Source organism: Mauremys mutica, chromosome 1 (assembly GCF_020497125.1).
Source record: "Mauremys mutica isolate MM-2020 ecotype Southern chromosome 1, ASM2049712v1, whole genome shotgun sequence".
In the NCBI taxonomy this organism is placed as follows: Eukaryota; Metazoa; Chordata; order Testudines; family Geoemydidae; genus Mauremys; species Mauremys mutica.
Window position 1 is genome coordinate 224578199 of NC_059072.1, and position 17442 is coordinate 224595640.

The 17442-nt window shown below is 43.1% G+C and overlaps 1 protein-coding gene across 4 annotated transcripts in view; it reads left to right on the forward strand.

Annotated features, from left to right (window-relative positions):
* Positions 1-519: 519 nt before the first annotated feature.
* The window catches only part of BCLAF3 (BCLAF1 and THRAP3 family member 3), a 56508-nt gene continuing 39585 nt past the window's right edge, over positions 520-17442 (forward strand). Inside the window, exons 1-3 of one of the 4 annotated variants that reach the window (XM_045014275.1) lie at positions 603-676; positions 6744-6850; positions 16688-16767. In XM_045014275.1, coding sequence (XP_044870210.1) covers positions 16721-16767 — 47 coding nt within the window. In that variant the 5' untranslated portion in view covers positions 603-676; positions 6744-6850; positions 16688-16720. Of the gene's footprint in view, positions 677-6743; positions 6851-11505; positions 11525-16687; positions 16768-17442 lie in introns of those variants that run through there. The other 3 variants (XM_045014418.1, XM_045014187.1, XM_045014360.1) reach the window with 3 other exon arrangements.

Below are 17442 nucleotides of genomic sequence, written 5' to 3' on the forward strand. Positions count from 1 at the left end.
AAAAAAAGAACAAAACTGTAGCATTAGAAGCAAATGTTGCCATACGCCCGGGGCCGGGGCAGGCGCTGAGAGGAGCCGCTCGGGCACGTCGGGGAACCGCTGGGAGGCGCTGCAGACACGGGACCGGGAGTCTCTAAACTCGCGTCTGACCATTAGCGAGCCTGGGGGGGGGGGGGAGGATGCGAGATGTTGCCCCGAATGGCGCCTCCGCACGCGCGGGGGGGGGGGGGCGGGAGAGAGAGAGGAGCCTGGTCTGGGCGCTGGGACCGGCCTGGGAAGCGGGGTCTGAGATGGGACAAAAAGCCCCTCGCCCCCCCGCCCTGTTTTTGCAGCCCCCCGCTCCCGGGCCCCCATTACCCCCCGGCCGGCTTCTCCGCTGCCCCCGGCCCAGCACGCCCAGACCCCGCCCCCCCCCAGTATTGCCCCTGGGCCCCGCCCCCTGCACAGACTCCGCCCACCCCCGCCAGCCCGGCGCGCGGGCAGGGGCCTGGCAGCGGCTTCAGCGGGCGGCGCGGAGCCTGCTCGGTCCCCGGGCGCATGCGCCCCGCCAGCCGAGCCGAGCCGAGCCGAGCCGCCGCCGCCGCCGCCTATGCGAAGGGGGCCGCGGTTCGTCACGTTACGCCGGGGCCCAGCTCTCCGCGCGGCGGGCCCCGAAGCGGCGCTGGGGCGGCACAGGGTGAGTGTCCCCGCGCGCCGGGCCGGGCCGGGCCGGGCCGGGCAGGAGGTGGGTGTGTCCCCGCCGGGCCTCGCTCCCCATGGCGGGGCGGGGGCACCTGCTGCGGCCGGGCCCGGGGCTCGCTGCGGGGGGGGGGCGGGGCCCGGCCCGGCGTGACTCGGGGGCGGCCGCGGGGACCTGGCGGGGCGCGGGGCCTGCTCGGCTGCCTGCAGCCCGGGGGCGAGCTCCGAGCGCAGCCTCAGCTGGGGGCAGCGCCGGGGGGCAAACCAGAGCCGCGCCCCCCCCCCCCCAGCCCGGGCCCCGCGCGGCCTGGGCACTGGGCGGGCTGCGCCCCCAGTTCTCCCAGTGCCGCCCGCTCCCCTCCCCTCCCCCGGCGGGCACAAAACTCATCAGACCGACCGACCGACCGACACAGGTGCCTGATCGCTGCCCCCTTCCCGTCTGCGGCCCCTTCCCCACCAGCCAGGCGGCTAGCCTGCCTTCAGGTCACGGGCCAGGGCTAGGGACAAACACATGCTTCCCGCTTGATACCTCATGTGCAGCCTTGTCCGCTCGTCGTGTAGTAAAATCAAATCAAATATTTATTGGTATGGCAAACTGCATGAGATTAAAATACCAATCAAGCCAACAGCCTCCTTCCCCCCCCCCCCCAAAAAAAACCAACCAAAAAAACCCCGCCCCTCTATTTTAAACTGCTCTGTAAATCTGGAAAGGAGCGGAGTTGTAGATTCTGCAAAGGGTCAATAGAGATTTGGGCTGTTCTAATCTGGAGAAACTCATACTATGGTGATAGGTGCAAGCCTCCCTAAAATAGACGATCTCTTGTATACAGTATGATTTGACCAGGTTTGTTAGGGTTAAGGCACGCGCAGGACAATAATTATGAGGTTACTCATATTTCTTGATCGTTCCATTACATTCATTTTTTTCTATGAACTCTGCTGCATCACCTATACAGAACTGAGTTTATTGCTATTATTTTGCTTTGAACTGAACAAGATATGTCAAGACCCTCCCTGCTCCAAGAAATTTAAGATTTTTGAACACACAAACTTGCACAGCTTAACTGAAGGTGTGTATTAGAGCTGCCAAGTGGTTAAACAAATTAATTGGGTGATTAAACAATAGAATACCATTTATTTTAAATATTTTTGGATGTTTACTACATTTTCAAATATGTTAATTTCAGTTACAACACAGAATACGAAGTGTACAGTGCTCACTTTATATTTATTTTTTATCAAATATTTGCACAGTAAAAAACAAAGTATTTTTCAATTCACCTCATACAAGTACTGTAGTGCAATCTCTATCATGAAAGTTGAACTTACAGATGTAGAATTATGTTTTAAAAAAAACTGCATTAAAAATAAAATGTACAATTTTAGAGCCTACAAGTTCACTCAGTCCCATTTCTTGGTCAGCCAATCACTCAGATAAACAAGATTGGTCACAATTTGCAGGAGATAATGCAGCCTGCTTCTCGTTTACAGTGTCACCTGAAAGCGAGAACAGGCGTTCTCATGGCACTGTTGTTGCTGGCGTTGCAAGATATTTACGTGCCAGATGCGCTAAAGATTCATATGTCCCTTCATGCTTCAACCATCATTCCAGAAGACATGCTTCCATGCTGATGATGGGTTCTGCTTGATAACAGTCCAAAGCAGTGTGGACTGACGCATATTCATTTTTTTTCATCATCTGAGTCAGATGCCACCAGCAGAAGATTGATATTCTTTTTTGGTGGTTCGGATACTGTAGTTTCCGCATCAGAGCGTTGCTCTTTTAAGGCGTCTGAAAGCATGCTCCACACCTCGTCCCTCTCAGATTTTGGAAGGCACTTCAGATTCTTAAACCTTGGGTTGAGTGCTGTAGCTATTTTTAGAACTCTCACATTGGTACCTTCTTTGTGTTTTGTCAAATCTGCAGTGAAAGTGTTCTTAAAATGAACCTGTGCTTGGTCATCATCCAAGACTGCAATAACATGAAATATATGCAGAATGGGGGTAAAACAGAGCAGGAGACACACAATTCTCCCCCCCAAGGAGTACAGTCACAAATTTTAATTAACGCGTTATTTTTTTTGACAAGCATCATCAAAATGGAAGCATGTCCTCTGGAATGGTGGCCAAAGCATGGAAGGGGCATACAAATGTTTAGCATATCTGGCATGTAAATACCTTGCAACGTGGGCAACAAATGTGCCATGTGAATGCATGTTCTCACTTTCTGGTGACATAAATAAGAAGCAGGCAGCAGTATCTCCCCTCAATGTAAACAAACTTGTTTGTCTTAGCAATTGGCAGAATAAGACATAGGGCTGAGTGGACTTGTACGATCTAAAGTTTTACACTTTTGTTTTTGAGTGCAGTTATGTAACCAAAAAAAAATCTGCATTTGTAAGTTACATTTTCCCGATAAAGAGATTGCACTTCGGTACTTGTATGAGGTGAATTGAAGAATACTATTTATTTTGTTTATAATTTTTACAGTGCATGTATCTGTAATAAAAAATATAAAGTGAGCATGTGCACTTTGTATTCTGTGTTGTAATTGAAATCAATATTGAAAATGTAGAAAAACATCGAAAATATTTAATAAATTTCAATTGGTGTTCTATTAAGTGTAATTGCTCCTCCACAACTGCCTCCAGCAAAATAACTCTAGTATTATTGCCACTACTTTAGTGTGTATAATTAATTTTTAAATTGCGATTAATTTTTTTGAGTTAACTGCGATTAATTGACAGCCCTAATTTATATTCATTTCATTAAACAGGTGCAAGTTTTGTGTGTAGGGACTGGTATTTTGGCTTCAGAGTTTTGTTTCTGTTTAGGGTCATTTTACAGGATTAAACGAAATCAATACAGACATCTACACAAACTTGCACCAGTTTAAACTGAAAGTAAATATACAAAAAATAGTTGAAGTGGTACAAGCTTTTGTGTAGACAAGCCCTTACACCTAAGTCCTTTTATAGAATAGCATAGCTTTATCTAGACGAACATCTTTTTGCCTAGCATAGGTAAGGGGTAACACTTCTAAAAGCACCAAAGTAAGTTAGGAGGCTAAGCGCCATTTTCAAAAGTGACTTAGGCCATGTACACACTACAGAATTCTGTCTATGCAACTTACGTTGGCATACAGCCACCACAGTTATTAACTGGCTTGTGTATGTGCACATGGCTCCTTGTGTTGGTGGTGGACGTCCTCACCAGGAGTGTTTGTATTGATTGTATTGTCAGTAAGCAACTTAGTGTCTACACTGACGGTGCAGCAACCTAATTATATCGATTGTGACTCTAGGCAGCTCAGGGAGGTGCTGTCACTAAATTGGTGTGAAGAGGCACTTATGTTGGTGGGAGCCAAAAGCGAAGACACTTCCACAGCTAGGTTGACACAAGGCAGCTTATGTCAACCTAACCCTGTAGTGTAGACCAGGCCTTAGGCTCCTGAAAATCACTGAGAAAACGGGGTGTGTGCTCCTTAGTCACATTGGAGCTCTTGGAAAATTTGACCCAAGTCCTAAAAAGAGAGACAAGTGAGACAAGAAGTGATGGGAGAACTAGAGAAGGGAGTCCCTATCATAATTAGTTATTTTATTTATTTCTTACCTTTGTAGGTCTCTGTTCTTTCTTGAGTCTTGTGGGAGGAGGTTTGCGTAGTGCATTGGGAATGGAAGGCTGTTCCATACATAAGGGACAGCATAGAAGAAGAGGAAAAATGTCAGTGGGAAAAGCATACAGAGGAGATCAGAGGCTGGGACAAAGTTGAGGAGTGGGGATGCTGGTAGGCAAGGATCAGAAGTTTAATTTTGATATTCAGTTGTTGCTGAACAACACATTTTTGACATCTTAAAAGTTCTAATTGGATTTTCTAGAATAGTTTTAAAATATTTTCTTCTGCAAGTGCTAGTATGGGAAGAGATCAGTCAAAAGTAATTCATTTAGTTTGAGACACAACCTCATAGTCCTGATAAACAACTCTTTCCTAAATAGTGTCTGTGCTATACTGTGCTCCTCCACATCTGCCTCCAGCAAAATAACTCTGGTATTATTGCCACTACTTTAGTGTGTATAATCAAGTCAACTTTCTTCATGCCTGTGATAAACTGAAGCAGGATTCATTTTGGTCCAGACTTTGCTAGAAAAAAACAACGGTCAACCGACATGCATTTTGAATGGGTACCACCCCCCACGTAGCTCAGTCTTGCAATATGAAGGAGATCTTTGTCCTTGGATTATTCTAAAGCAAGGTGGTGACATAGTTAAAACAAGTTGGATCCTATCTATATTACAGATGGAACCATATTTTAATCATCTCAGGGGAAGGGGAAAGTGTAGTAAATAAATTCTCTAGGATGACTGATTTTTGTAGTGTAGATGGGCAACATAGTTAAAATGGCTGGAAGGGACCTCGAAATAATCTACTCCAGCCTCCTGGGCTGAGACAAGACCAAATAAACCTAGGCCATCCCTGGCAAGTGTTTGTCTAACCTAAAAATCTCCATGAACTGGGATTTCATAACTTACCTTGGAAGCCTGTTCCAGTACTTAGTTATCTTTATAGTTAGAAAGTTTTTTCTCGTATCTAATCTAAATCTCCTTTGCTTCAGATTAAGCTAATTGCTACTTGTCCTGCTGTCAGTGGACATGGATAATAATTGGTCACCTTCCTCTTTATAATAGCCCTAGAAGCCTTTGAAGACTGTTATAAGGCCCCCGCTCTTAGTCTTTTCACAAAATTAAACATGTCCAATTGTTTTAACCTTTCCTCATAGGATAGTTTTCTAAACCTTTTATCATTTTTGTTGCTCTCCTCTGGACTCTGTCCAATTTGTTCATCTCTTTCTTAAACCAGGGTGCCTAAAACTGGATAACAGTACTCCAGCTGAGGTCTTACCAGTGCAGTAATTTAACAATGGGTTTGATATTTCTTCTTTATGATGAATAAATTGGAACAATTACCTCCTGTGTCTTGCATACATATGACACTCCTGTTAATACACCCTGGAATATTTGCAACTACATGACATTGTTGAGTCATTCACTTCGTTATTCACTGTAACCCCCCATATCTCTTTAGCAGTACTGTTGTCTAGCCAGTTATTCCCCATTTTGTAGTTGTGCATTTGATTTTCCCTTGCTATGTGTAGTACTTTTTACTTGTCTTTATTGAATTTTATCTTGTTGAATTCAGATGCGTTCTCCTATTTGTCAAAATGGTTTAAATTCTAATCCTGTCCTCCAAAGTAATAGAAATCCCTTCCAACTTGATGTAATCTGCAAATTTTATAAGCATACATTTCACTCCATTGGCTCATTAATGAAAATATTAACTAGTACCAGACCCAGGACAGACCCTTGCCAGACCCCATTAGCTAGCCCTCCCAGTTTGACAGTGAACCATTTATAACTACTCTGTGAATACAGCCTTTCCACCAGTTTTGCATCCACCTCATAGTAACTTCCTCTAGAGCAGTGGTTCTCAAACTAGGGCTGTCACTTGTTCAGGGAAAGCTCCTGGCGGGCCGGGCCAGTTTGTTTATCTGCGATGTCCGCAGGTTCGGCCAATTGCAGCTCCCAGTGGCTGCAGTTCGCTGCTGCAGGCCAGTGGGGGCTGCAGGAAGGGCGGCCAGCAAGTTCCTCGGACCATGCCATTTCCTGCAGTCCCTGTTGGCCTGGAACGGCGAACCACGGCCAATGGGAGCCGCAATCAGTCGAACCTGCGGATGTGGCAGGTAAACAAACTGGCCTGGCCTGCCAGGGGCTTTCCCTGAACAAGCGGCGGCTTTAGTTTGAGAACCACTGCTCTAGAGCACATTTCCCTAGTTTGCCTATGATAATGTCATGTGGGACTGTGTCAGAAGTCTTATTTAAATCAAGATGCATTCCATCTACTACTCTCCCCCTCAACCAGTAGGCCGTAACCCTCTTAAAGAAGGAAATTAGGTTGGTTTGGCATGATTTGTCTTTGGGAAATCCATGCTGTCTATTCCTTATAACCCTGTTATCCTATAGGTGCTTACAAATTGATTGTTTAATAATTTGTTCCAATATTTTTCCAGGTATCAAAGTTAGGCTTACTGGTCTATAATTCCTGGGATCCTCTTCCCCCTTTTAAAAGATTGGCAAAGGACAAACATAAGTACCCGTCCTCCATGAGTTCTTGAAGGTAATTGCTAATGATTCAGAGATTGTTTTAGCTAGTTCCTTGGGTGAACTTCATTAGGTCCTGCTGACTTGAATACATTTAAATTAACTAAATATTCCTTAACTTGTTTCTTCTCTATTCTGGCTTGAGTTTCTTTCCCCTTGTTGTTAGTATTAATTGTGTTAAGCATCTGGTCACAATCTTTTTAATGAAGGCTGAAGCAAAATAGGTGTTAAACAGCTCAGCCTTCTTAGTCTTCTGTTATTAGCTATCCTTCCCTGTTAGGTACTGGACCTACACTTTCCTTCATCTTTTTCTTGCTCCTCAAATACTTATAGAATCTCTTCTTATTGCCTTTTTTATCCCTTGTTGGGTGTAACTCGTTTTATGCCTTAGACTTTCTGCTTTTTTGTCCCTACATGCTTGTGCAATTTTTTGTACTTGTCCGTAGCATTTTGTCCATGTTTCTACACTTTGTAGGATTCCGTTAGATTTTCAGGTTATTAAAAGAGCTCTTGGTGCAGTTCACTGGCAGCATTCACATACAACATCACTGAAAGTCCTTTTTAGTGTTTTTTGAAAATGATCTGAAGAAAATTTAGTTTCCTCTCATTGTTTGTTTATTAAAAACAGTTATCTATGTTAGGTTTTATATTGTGTTGTATAGCATTCAGGTGTTACAGAACTCTGGAGAAGATTGTGTTGAGATTGTATCCATGACTTTTTTCTTGTCCATGACACTAACCTGCAAAACAGAGAGACAGGGTAGAAGAGGAGCTTTAGCTCAGTTTTGTTTCTCTGAGATGAAGGGGTAGTATCTTTCTCTAGTTTGTTTGAAATTCATGTTTTATCTCCCCTGGAAGATACTCTAGGAGACTGGGGAGCTATTGAAATCAGGAAATTGCGAGACACTGAAAGATGAGTATTTGACAGTCTGAGGGCTTAATGTGGCTTGGGAATGCCTCTCAATTCCCACAAAGTTCAAGCTTTCATTATGTGGCCACATGGTCCGTTATGGCATGGTGCAATGTAGCAGTGGGTCTGTCTCTGTTTCCCTCCTGGCCTTTTGCTGCTCCACTCAGCGTCCAACACCTTCTAGGTTGAGGTGATTTTAGTCCTCTGGCTCTGTCACACGAAAGTTTCTCCCCTTTTAGGGTACTCAAAGTCCAAAATCAACATGAAGAAATGTAAGCTTTCCCCTTACCTCAAGGAGAGCCTGGTAGCAGTAGTCTTCCCTAGTTCCTGGCCCCAGCCAGTCTTCTCTCCCGCAGTGAGAGCTCAAGGTGTGCTCTCTCACACCCAGGGAACAAATCAGTTGTCTCTCTCCCCTTTTAGCTCCTTCCTCAAGGCCTGACATCTGCTTTAGATGTCTTGAAGTGGGGTTGATTGGGCCTCCAGTAGCCCATTAACTCTTACCTGACTTGCGTGATGGGTTGTATGAACTTCACACATGATTTAAAAAAAAAAAATTAGTCATTACAGTAGTGAAATAAACCTCCTGAATATGAACTGAAGGTACATTGTTGTCCTCCTGAGTCTGCGGACTGCCTAGAATTTTAAGAGAGAACTGCCTCACATCGTCTTTGAAGTGTACTTACTAGGATTTCTCTGATGCTTGTCACGGAAATGTCTAGATAATGTTTGTGGTTTATATTATAAAAGGTAGACTTGGAAAAGGCTTTCTAGATCTGTGGTGTATAACCTATGGTCTTAGTGCTTCCTCCACAAAAAACTCCATTTATCTTGGGTTTAAAATATATAATCATTATGTACGTTATTTTTCGCCCATTGGTTCTTATAAGTTTCCACTGCATTCTTTTTTGCTGCAAACATGATGCTCCACTGGCCTAGGTGATGTCACTAACTGGGCTAAAATTGTAGCAGATGCCCAGTAAACTAACTCAGATAAGACATTTCTGCTGCTTATATTTACTAAAGATCATCATGATCATGTTCCCATTATGCCTCTGTTGTTTAGGGCATCAACGAAGCTCGTCCACTCCTGTCTGTTCCTGGAAAGTCTTTTAATGGTTCACCAGCTGTGCCCCAGGTTTTTCGGCTCGGCTTTCACAGCTCTTTGCCATGTTGTTTTCGGGCTGCTCGTTTTCACTTGCCTTCAGGTGTCCATCTTATTGCCACTCTGGTAATGGAATCAGTTTCCATCCGAAGCACATGGCCAATCCATCTCCAACACCTCCTGGCAATGATGGTGCTCATGTCCTCTTGGCAGCACTGTGTAAACAGGTCTTGGTTTGAGATTGTCCTGGGCCAAAAGATAGGGAGGATTTTTCTGAGGCAGGTTGTATGGAATGAAGATAGTTTGAACATGTCATCCTTTCTCATTCTCCAGCATTCTGCACTGTAATGCTGAAAGTACGCTGCTCTGATAAATCTTGAGTTTGGTTTTGGTTTTGTATGTTGATGATTTCCAGACTCTATCTGAGCTCCTGAGGGTGGTCCTGACTTTATTGATTTTGTTCTGGATGTCCTGGCTTGTTCCACTGTCCTGGCTGATGGTGCTGCCCACGTATGTCAATGTTTCTACATTAATGAGAACATAATCCTCTATACCTACTGGTGATGGTGAGGCAATATTAAAGGTCATGATATCTGTCTTATTGTGGTTGATTTTCAGTTGAATTTGCTGGCTTAATGCGTAGAGTTGAGTTGTTTTTTCTTGTACACTTCTACCCCGATATAACTCTGTCCTCGGGAGCCAAAAAATCTTACCGTGTTATAGGTGAAACCGTGTTATATTGAACTTGCTTTGATCCACCAGAATGCACAGCCCCACCCCACTCGGGTCACTGCTTTACCATGTTATATCCAAATTCATGTTATATCTGGTTGCGTTATATCGGGGTAGAGGTGTATATGGTGTTGGTTATGTAATAGGAGAGCGAGGTCATCTGCAAAGTCCAGGTCTTCAAGGGATGGAAAGGATGTCCATTTAATGCCTGTTGGCATGCCTTCTGTTGTACGCTGCATTACTAAAGTTGTTCGCACAAATTCAAACATTGTAGAAAATTCTTTTAAATTTGTAGTAACAAACCCATTGATGCTCTTCACTTTTTTTTCTTCCGCATGGTAAAGTTTATAAATCCTATAGTAGGTCTTCATCCTGCTTCCATCTTTGGGTGGAACTCAGGCATGTGGGACAGTTTGTGTGCAATTTATGATTTCTGTATGATATTATGAACTCTGTATGTTTATGCCTGGGTGGTGATCGTTACTGTTTGCATGATACTGCTTGTGGCAAGAAAAGAGGGGACTGAATAGGTTGGTCATTGAGGACCTTTAGCTGACTAGGCCTTGTCCGAGGCTAGAGGGAACCTTGTGACTGTCAGACCACCAGAAGCCAAAGGAAGCTGGTTGCAGGAGTCAAAGCAGACTCCATGATTCAGAAGAGAAGCTTGAGCTGGAGGAGTGACGTCCAGGAGAGGGGGCCTGGAAGCCTGAAATGTTATATACCAAATGACAAAGAATGCTCAAGAGTGGTGAGGAAACTGAGGCAGGGAATTGTATACAGATGTTTCTTATTTTGCACCAATCAGGGCATCTCATGTTTTTTAAAATAAAGCAGCGTCGATAAAAATTGGTGACTTTTTGAAAAACTTAACTGATTTTTTTATTTTGTTGTTTAAATTGTATTTTTTTCTTTTTAAAAAATAAACCCGTTTAACATGAATCTGAATTTAATGCAAAATACATTAAGGCCTAAATTTACTGTAATCTCTAAAAGCATTTAAATAAATATTTTGAATGCATGAGCCTCTATGAAAAACGGAGTTAAAGGCTGCTGTTCTGTATAAAGAAAAAAAATTGGGAAAAATATCTAACTTTTGAAGTCAAGCATTATGAATATGGACCAATAGATCAGCCTAAGTAATTTGAGACTGTTTCATTTTTGAGAGACTTAGGCGAGATTAGGAATTTAAGATCCAGTTACTTTTGTTTGGCATATTTAAAATTTTCCCAGGCTGACCTGAAATCAGTCTAACTGACTACAGTTAACCCCTCTGCTTAATAAAATTTTTAGTTGTGTAAGTGTGAAACATGTTTTGTTAAGAAAGATTTATGTATCTAAAACAATTAAGGGTGTTTTGTTTAGTAAAAACAAACTTTATATGCTGTTTTGTGTGTTTAAATTCCAGTTGCCATCCCAATACAGCTTTCCACAAACCGTGAGCTAAAAGTTAATTATCTAGTAAATAAGCAATATATCATTCATCATTTTCTAACAAACTAAAAATGTACAATAAATAAGAATCTGAAAATATTAGCTATATTATTGCTTAAATAAATGTATATAGGGTACCCTTCTAGATAGCAAAAGATGTACCAAATCTAGTGTAAAGGCTCTGTTTAGTTGTAAATCAACATGTTTTAATGGTTATATTAACTGATGAAAATGCACCTTCTTTAGAAAATTAACTGAAGTACAAATGGAAAAGTTGATTTAAATCAAGGCTTTCCCCATGGTGATTTAAATCAGTGGTTTTCAAACTGTGGGTTGCGACCCAGCACTGGGTTGCGGAATGTAAGGCACTGGGTCACAGTGGCTCTGGTCAGCACTGCCGACCGGGTCATAACAAGTCCCGTTGGTGGTGCTGCCCAGCTAAGGCAGGCTAGTCCCTACTTGTTTTGACACCGTGCCGTGCCCCAGAAGCGGCCAGGAGCAGGTCCGGCTCCTAGGTGGGAGGCCCACGGGGCTCCGCACACTTCCCCCCCACCCTGAGCACTGGGGTTCCTGGCCAGTGGGAGCGGAGGGGGTGGGGCAGTGCCTGGGAGAGAGAGAGACATGGAGGTGCTTTTGTGCCTCCGCCTAGGAGCTGGACATGCTGCTGCCACTTCTGGGGCACAGTGTTGTCCACGGTGCCAGGACAGGCAGGAAGCCTGCCTTAGCACCCCCGCTGCGCCGCTGCCTGAAGTAAGCCTGTGCCCTAATCCCTAGCCCTGAGCCCCCCCCCCAAACCCAGAGCCCCTTCCTGTGCCCCAAACCCCTCATCCCCGGCCCCAGCCCAGAGCCTGCGCTCCCAGCCCAGAGCCCTGACTCACTCCCGCACCCCAATCCCTGGCCCCAGCCCTGGTTCCCCCCTAAACCTGGAGCCCCCTCCTGCACCCCAAACGCCTCATCCCCCCCCACTCCACAGCCCTCACCCTCTGCCCCAGCCCTGAGCCCCTCCCACCACCCCAACCCCTCATCCTCAGCGCCGTTGTGTCATGGGCATCAACAATTTATTTCAACTGGGTTGCCAGAAAAAAAGTTTGAAAACCACTGAATTTTAAATCATTCCACCCTGCTATAAACTGATTGGTTTAGAAATTCTTCTGCAAATTCTTGTTTATCTGCTTCAACTATCACGTCACTGAAGAATTAAACTATACACCTGAGTACCCATTAGGGTGGAGTTCTGGAAAGTGTGTACTTAAGTGGCTGGGCGTGTGTGTTCTGCACTGGTCTTGGGGTTAGGGCAGCTGGACTAAGAAGGGGTACCAGAGGCCAAAGAAAGAGCTCCCTCAGAGCCAGAGGAGCTTAAAAGCATATGGATTCAATCTCAGCAGCCTGGTGAGCCTCCAAAAAGGGGCAGCTACACCAGGTCTGTGAAAGCTTGTTAATCCCTGGCTCATGGATATACCTCATCTGTTGAAAAGGCTGCCAGTTTTTTCCTGCCACCTCGTTTATGAGTAGGACAGGACAGATGTCTGTGCTGCAAGTCTTAGGATCTAAAACTTTTCTACTAAAAAATAAATTTGGGGGCAGTTGAGCTTTAATGTGTCTGGATCTGTGTCAAATGGTTTGTCTGTCTTCTGGGGCTGAATTCTTGGCTTCTCTCTCTTGCTGAGGCACTGCATTAGTGCATGCTCTAGTATGCCCCTCGTAGCCTGCTAGATATTTGTTTGGCAGGTGGTCAAATGAGAAACCTTCAATTCCTAAACCTCTTTCCAGGTAATGCATGGATAGTGAGCTCTACTGGTTTTATGGCGGGGGAAATGCCCCTTCCTTTCTTTCTCCCCATCTCCTACCTAGCCCACAAACGAATCATTCAGACTGCCTTGTTAACAAGGCTAGACAAAAGCCAGGCTGGAGAGGCTATCAAGATGGCAATAAGGGACCATTGTGCCTAACTCCACAGAATACCCAACAGTCCACATATTTCATGGCCTGTTTACAAAGGCCTAAACTAGCTGCTGTTTTTTTAGTTAGACTTATCTATGTAAGTTTTTTCCATTCAAGGTATATAAGGGTGAAGGTTGCTTTTCCTGGGGGCAGCTCCAGTTCCCTCTTCCATCAGCCAGGTGACCACAGTTCCTGTTGGTTATTCCTGAGTCTGGCCACGCTGGACAAAAATCCCCGTAAAGGAGACAGGAATCTATGAACATACCCTCCTCCCAAGACTTGCGTCTGACAAGGGAATCAAAGAAGCAGCAGCCCTTTGGAGCAGACAAAAGGATTAAAATAATTGGTCAACAAAAGCTGGTCCAATAAAACAGTGGTCTCCAAAGTGGGGTGCGTGCACCCCACAGGGTTCGCAAGAGGATCCTTCGGGGTGCGCGGCAGGAGGAGCGCCACCGGAGCAGCGCCACTTCAGCAGTTCAGGCGGATTTTTTTTTTTTTTTGCTTCGGCAGTTTGGGCAGGAGTCTGAGCGGCTTTTTTGTTTGTTTGTTTTTGCTTGGGGTGCAAAAATGGTAGAGCCGTCCCTGCGGCGCAGCAGGGGGTGCGTGCTCAAAATTTTTTTACTGGTAGGGGTGCGCGATCAAAAAAGTTTGGAGACCACTGCAATAAAAGATAGTACCTCACCCACCCTGTCTCTCTCAAATAATCCAGACACCCATCCCACTAGCTCTGCAGGAATTTCCTTAGCTCTGTGTTGTATAGTGGAATCTCTGTCTGATTCAGACAGGGTAAAAGTGCAGGAGCCCAATCCTTGCTGCCTCCCCCAAAGAATGCAAATGGGAGGAGGGGAGGGAAATCAAAATAACACTGGCCATTTTAAGCTGAGTCATAGAAGAGTCTGAAAGGGCAGTCGCTGAGAAAAGCTGCCACGGGGGCTCAGACTCTTCTTCCTGAGAGGAAGGTCAGTTCTTGGAATTGAAACTCGAGGGACAAGAAAAAGGAAATATAGGATGGATTCCATCAGGAATACTGCATGACTATTCTAAGGAGGTTTATTTCTGAATAAGACCCTGGCTTATGGCAAGTCTTCCATTTTGTAAACAAAAAACAACAACCCACTCCCTCCCAAAAAACAAAAAAACAGACAGCAAAATGTCCAGAAGATATTTTTCCTCAGATTCAAAATTAGTTCCTTATATCCCATTAAATGGTGTCCAGATTATGTCAGAACAGGAGGGCCCTGCAATACCCTAAGTTCTGTGGTACAATGGGCCTCATTGGATCTCTAATTCAAAGCTTGTGGATTTGTAACCCACTATAGTTGCCAGTAGACAGGCAAGTGAATTAATCTGTAAGGAAGATCTATGAGGCAGATTCAGCAACTCAAAAGGCCTCCGCAGAATCCACCTGCTTGGCTCAAATAATCCTGACATAGACAGAATTGCTGTCTAGTTTCCTCCCAAGACTAATCAGTCTCATGTTTGCTTGGCATTCTCCGCCAGACAACTGCCCCCCCCACCTTAGTACCCAAAGAAAATAAATGTGTTGAATAAGCACAAATAAATATTATTATTCTTGCTTTCCATATTATAATTTAATTTTAATGCTTGTTTAGCAGGGAGGGAGCTAGATGACTTAGTAATTTTTTCATATATTTCCATGATTTTAGGTAACTAGTACTCTGGGTCATTGTCCACATACCCTTGGAAAATAAGCTATGAGAAATTTCTTTAATAAATTATCTATTTTTTTAACCATAATTTTCTGAATCTCACTGTCAGGAACTCAGATTATTTGACTTGGGTAAGTTTTAATGTCCTATAATAAGCCATTTCTTTCCATGAGGCAAAAGGAGTGTCTGAGCTGGAAATTATAATAGTACCATTTATCCCTGGGCGAAAACAAGTACATGCTATCAGTCTTTCCCACGCTTCCAACATGACTGCATTGCTGATCTGGCTGAGAAGGCTTTTTCTTAGGTTTGACTTAACCACGTACATTCCACTTTTAGTTTGATTGTATTGTAATATCATGGAGTTCTGCCAGGCTTTGAGATGGCTAGGGATGAACATTATTGTCTCTTTAGCATTACTACTTATTTTCAGTGGAGAGTAATTTGAGATGCTGCTTCTTTAGATGATGCACTTTTTAAAATTAAGAATGAAATACAAGTTTTTGGTGAAGTACACAAACTATTGTGCTTTTTCTGGATGGGCAGAGTTGGTGATTGGGAAGGAAAACAACTGAATCCTTGCAAAGATAATTGAACTTTCTCTTCTTTGAAAGTATGGATCAGTTAAGGAAGCACCATTTCCAACATGTTCACTAGCCAAGATTTTAAAGATTTTCATTGCATTGGATCAAGTGAGAAATTACTTATGGCCCTATTGTGATACCATTGATGTCAGCAGGATTGTTTTTGGAATAAGATGCTACTCAGTGTGAGTGAAAATGTTGCAATCTGGCCTATAATTTTCAAATAAACATTGAATGTAACCATTTGTCTATAATAAGTATCTGCAATTTTAATAGTGTGGCTCTCATGCACGTGACTTCAGCATTGATGATCAAAATTACTTTAAATCTGGAGCTCTTATGAAGCACTCAATACAAATGCCTTTGGGTGTGTGTCACCATCTCTGCTCCATTACAAGGTTTTTGCCAGCTTTTTGCCTTTTGGCAGCATTCCTTCATTTTACGCCACATGGAAGGATTCACCAAAGGTTAATACTCAGATATTTGATTTTTACAGAAAATAACACATATAAAGTAGTAACACATAGTTCTAGTAAGAACTTCAGTTTATTGCAAACTGGTGTATGGATAGGTTATGGCCCATCTCAATGAGAAACACTGGTTTAGATAAACAAAGAACTGAATCCAGGTATTAGTGGTGGTTCTCCGAAGGGCCTCTCCAGTTGCAGCAACTCACCACTACTACTACTACAGGTCTCCTTCTCCATCACCACCATGTTTTATTGTATTCTTCCAGCAGGCCATAGCTTGTAGCATTGTTCACATATATTTACAGTCCTTAGCCAGTTTCCCCACTTGCTTCTAGGGAAGGGAACAGTACTAGCAGCATCTAGTCCTGTGTACTTCAGGATCCCTCACCCCTGGACTTTCTTCCTGTCAGTTTATATAATCCCACCTCCTGGGGTTGCTTCCTCTTCAATTAGCCCTTGAGCTGTAGGTCTACTCAGTTAATTGACGCCCTCTGTCAACTACCTGTCTTCCAGTGAGGTCCCAATTAATATATACTGATGGGTGCTAAAGTGACAGGGTGCTGAGTTAGCTCCTGACTTAGCACACCGTGTTGCTCTAGGTTTTTAAAAGGTTACCCACTATCATAATATCTGAATGCTTGTGGTCTTCATAAGGGCTATTCAGTATGTCCTATTTCTCAGTTGCAATTAATAGAATGATTTGTTAAGATCTAATAGCTATTCCTGCAGTTGAAATTGTATTTGTCATCATCTGTATGTTTTTAAATATATGTCTTAAATCAAGTTATAAAAACCTGAATATAGAAATAGCAAGTCACCACTGGGAAAGGCTCTGTCACAAATGGATTAAAAGTGAATATAAGGGAATTTAATCACTTTTTACCTTTTAAAAAAAAAACCTGAACAACATTTAAATACAAATCTTGTAAAATAAATAAAAAATGTCTAGGCCTCCTATTGATAGCTGTATTACAGCTCTCTAAACAGACTAATAATTCATATTTTTCTTATAGCTTCAAGAAACTAATTGACACACACATCAAAAGATGGCTAGATCTAGATCTAGATCAAGATCACCAAGGTGGAAACACAGGTAAATGCTTAACTTTTATTATAGCAATTAAAAAAATTAATAGCGATTAATCGCACTGTTAAACAATAATAGAATACTATTTATTTAAATATTTTTGGAAGTTTTCTACATTTTAAAATATATTCATTTAAATACAATACAGAATACAAAGTGTACAGTGCTCACTTCATATTTATTTTTGATTACAAGTATTTGCACTGTAAAAAAACAAATATTAGGTGAATCGAAAAATACTATAAGTACTGTAGTGCAATCTCTCTATCATGTAAGTTGAACTTACAAATGTAGAATTATGTACATAAAACCCCTGCATTCAAAAATAAAACAATATAAAATTTTAGAGCTTGCAAGTCCACTCAGTCCTACTTCTTGTTCAGCCAGTCGCTCAGACAAACAAGTTTGTTTACATTTGCAGGAGATAATTCTGCCTGCTTCTTGTTTACAATGTCACCTGAAAGTGAGAACATGCATTTGCATGGCACTTTTGTAGCTGGCATTGCAAGGTATTTACGTGCCAGATGCGCTAAAGATTCATATATCCATTCATGCTTCAACCACCATTCCAGGGGACATGCTTCCATGCTGATGATGGGTTCTGCTCAATAACAATCCAAAGCAGTGCAGACTGACGCATGTTTATTTTCATTATCTGAGTTAGGCTGTGGCTACACTTAG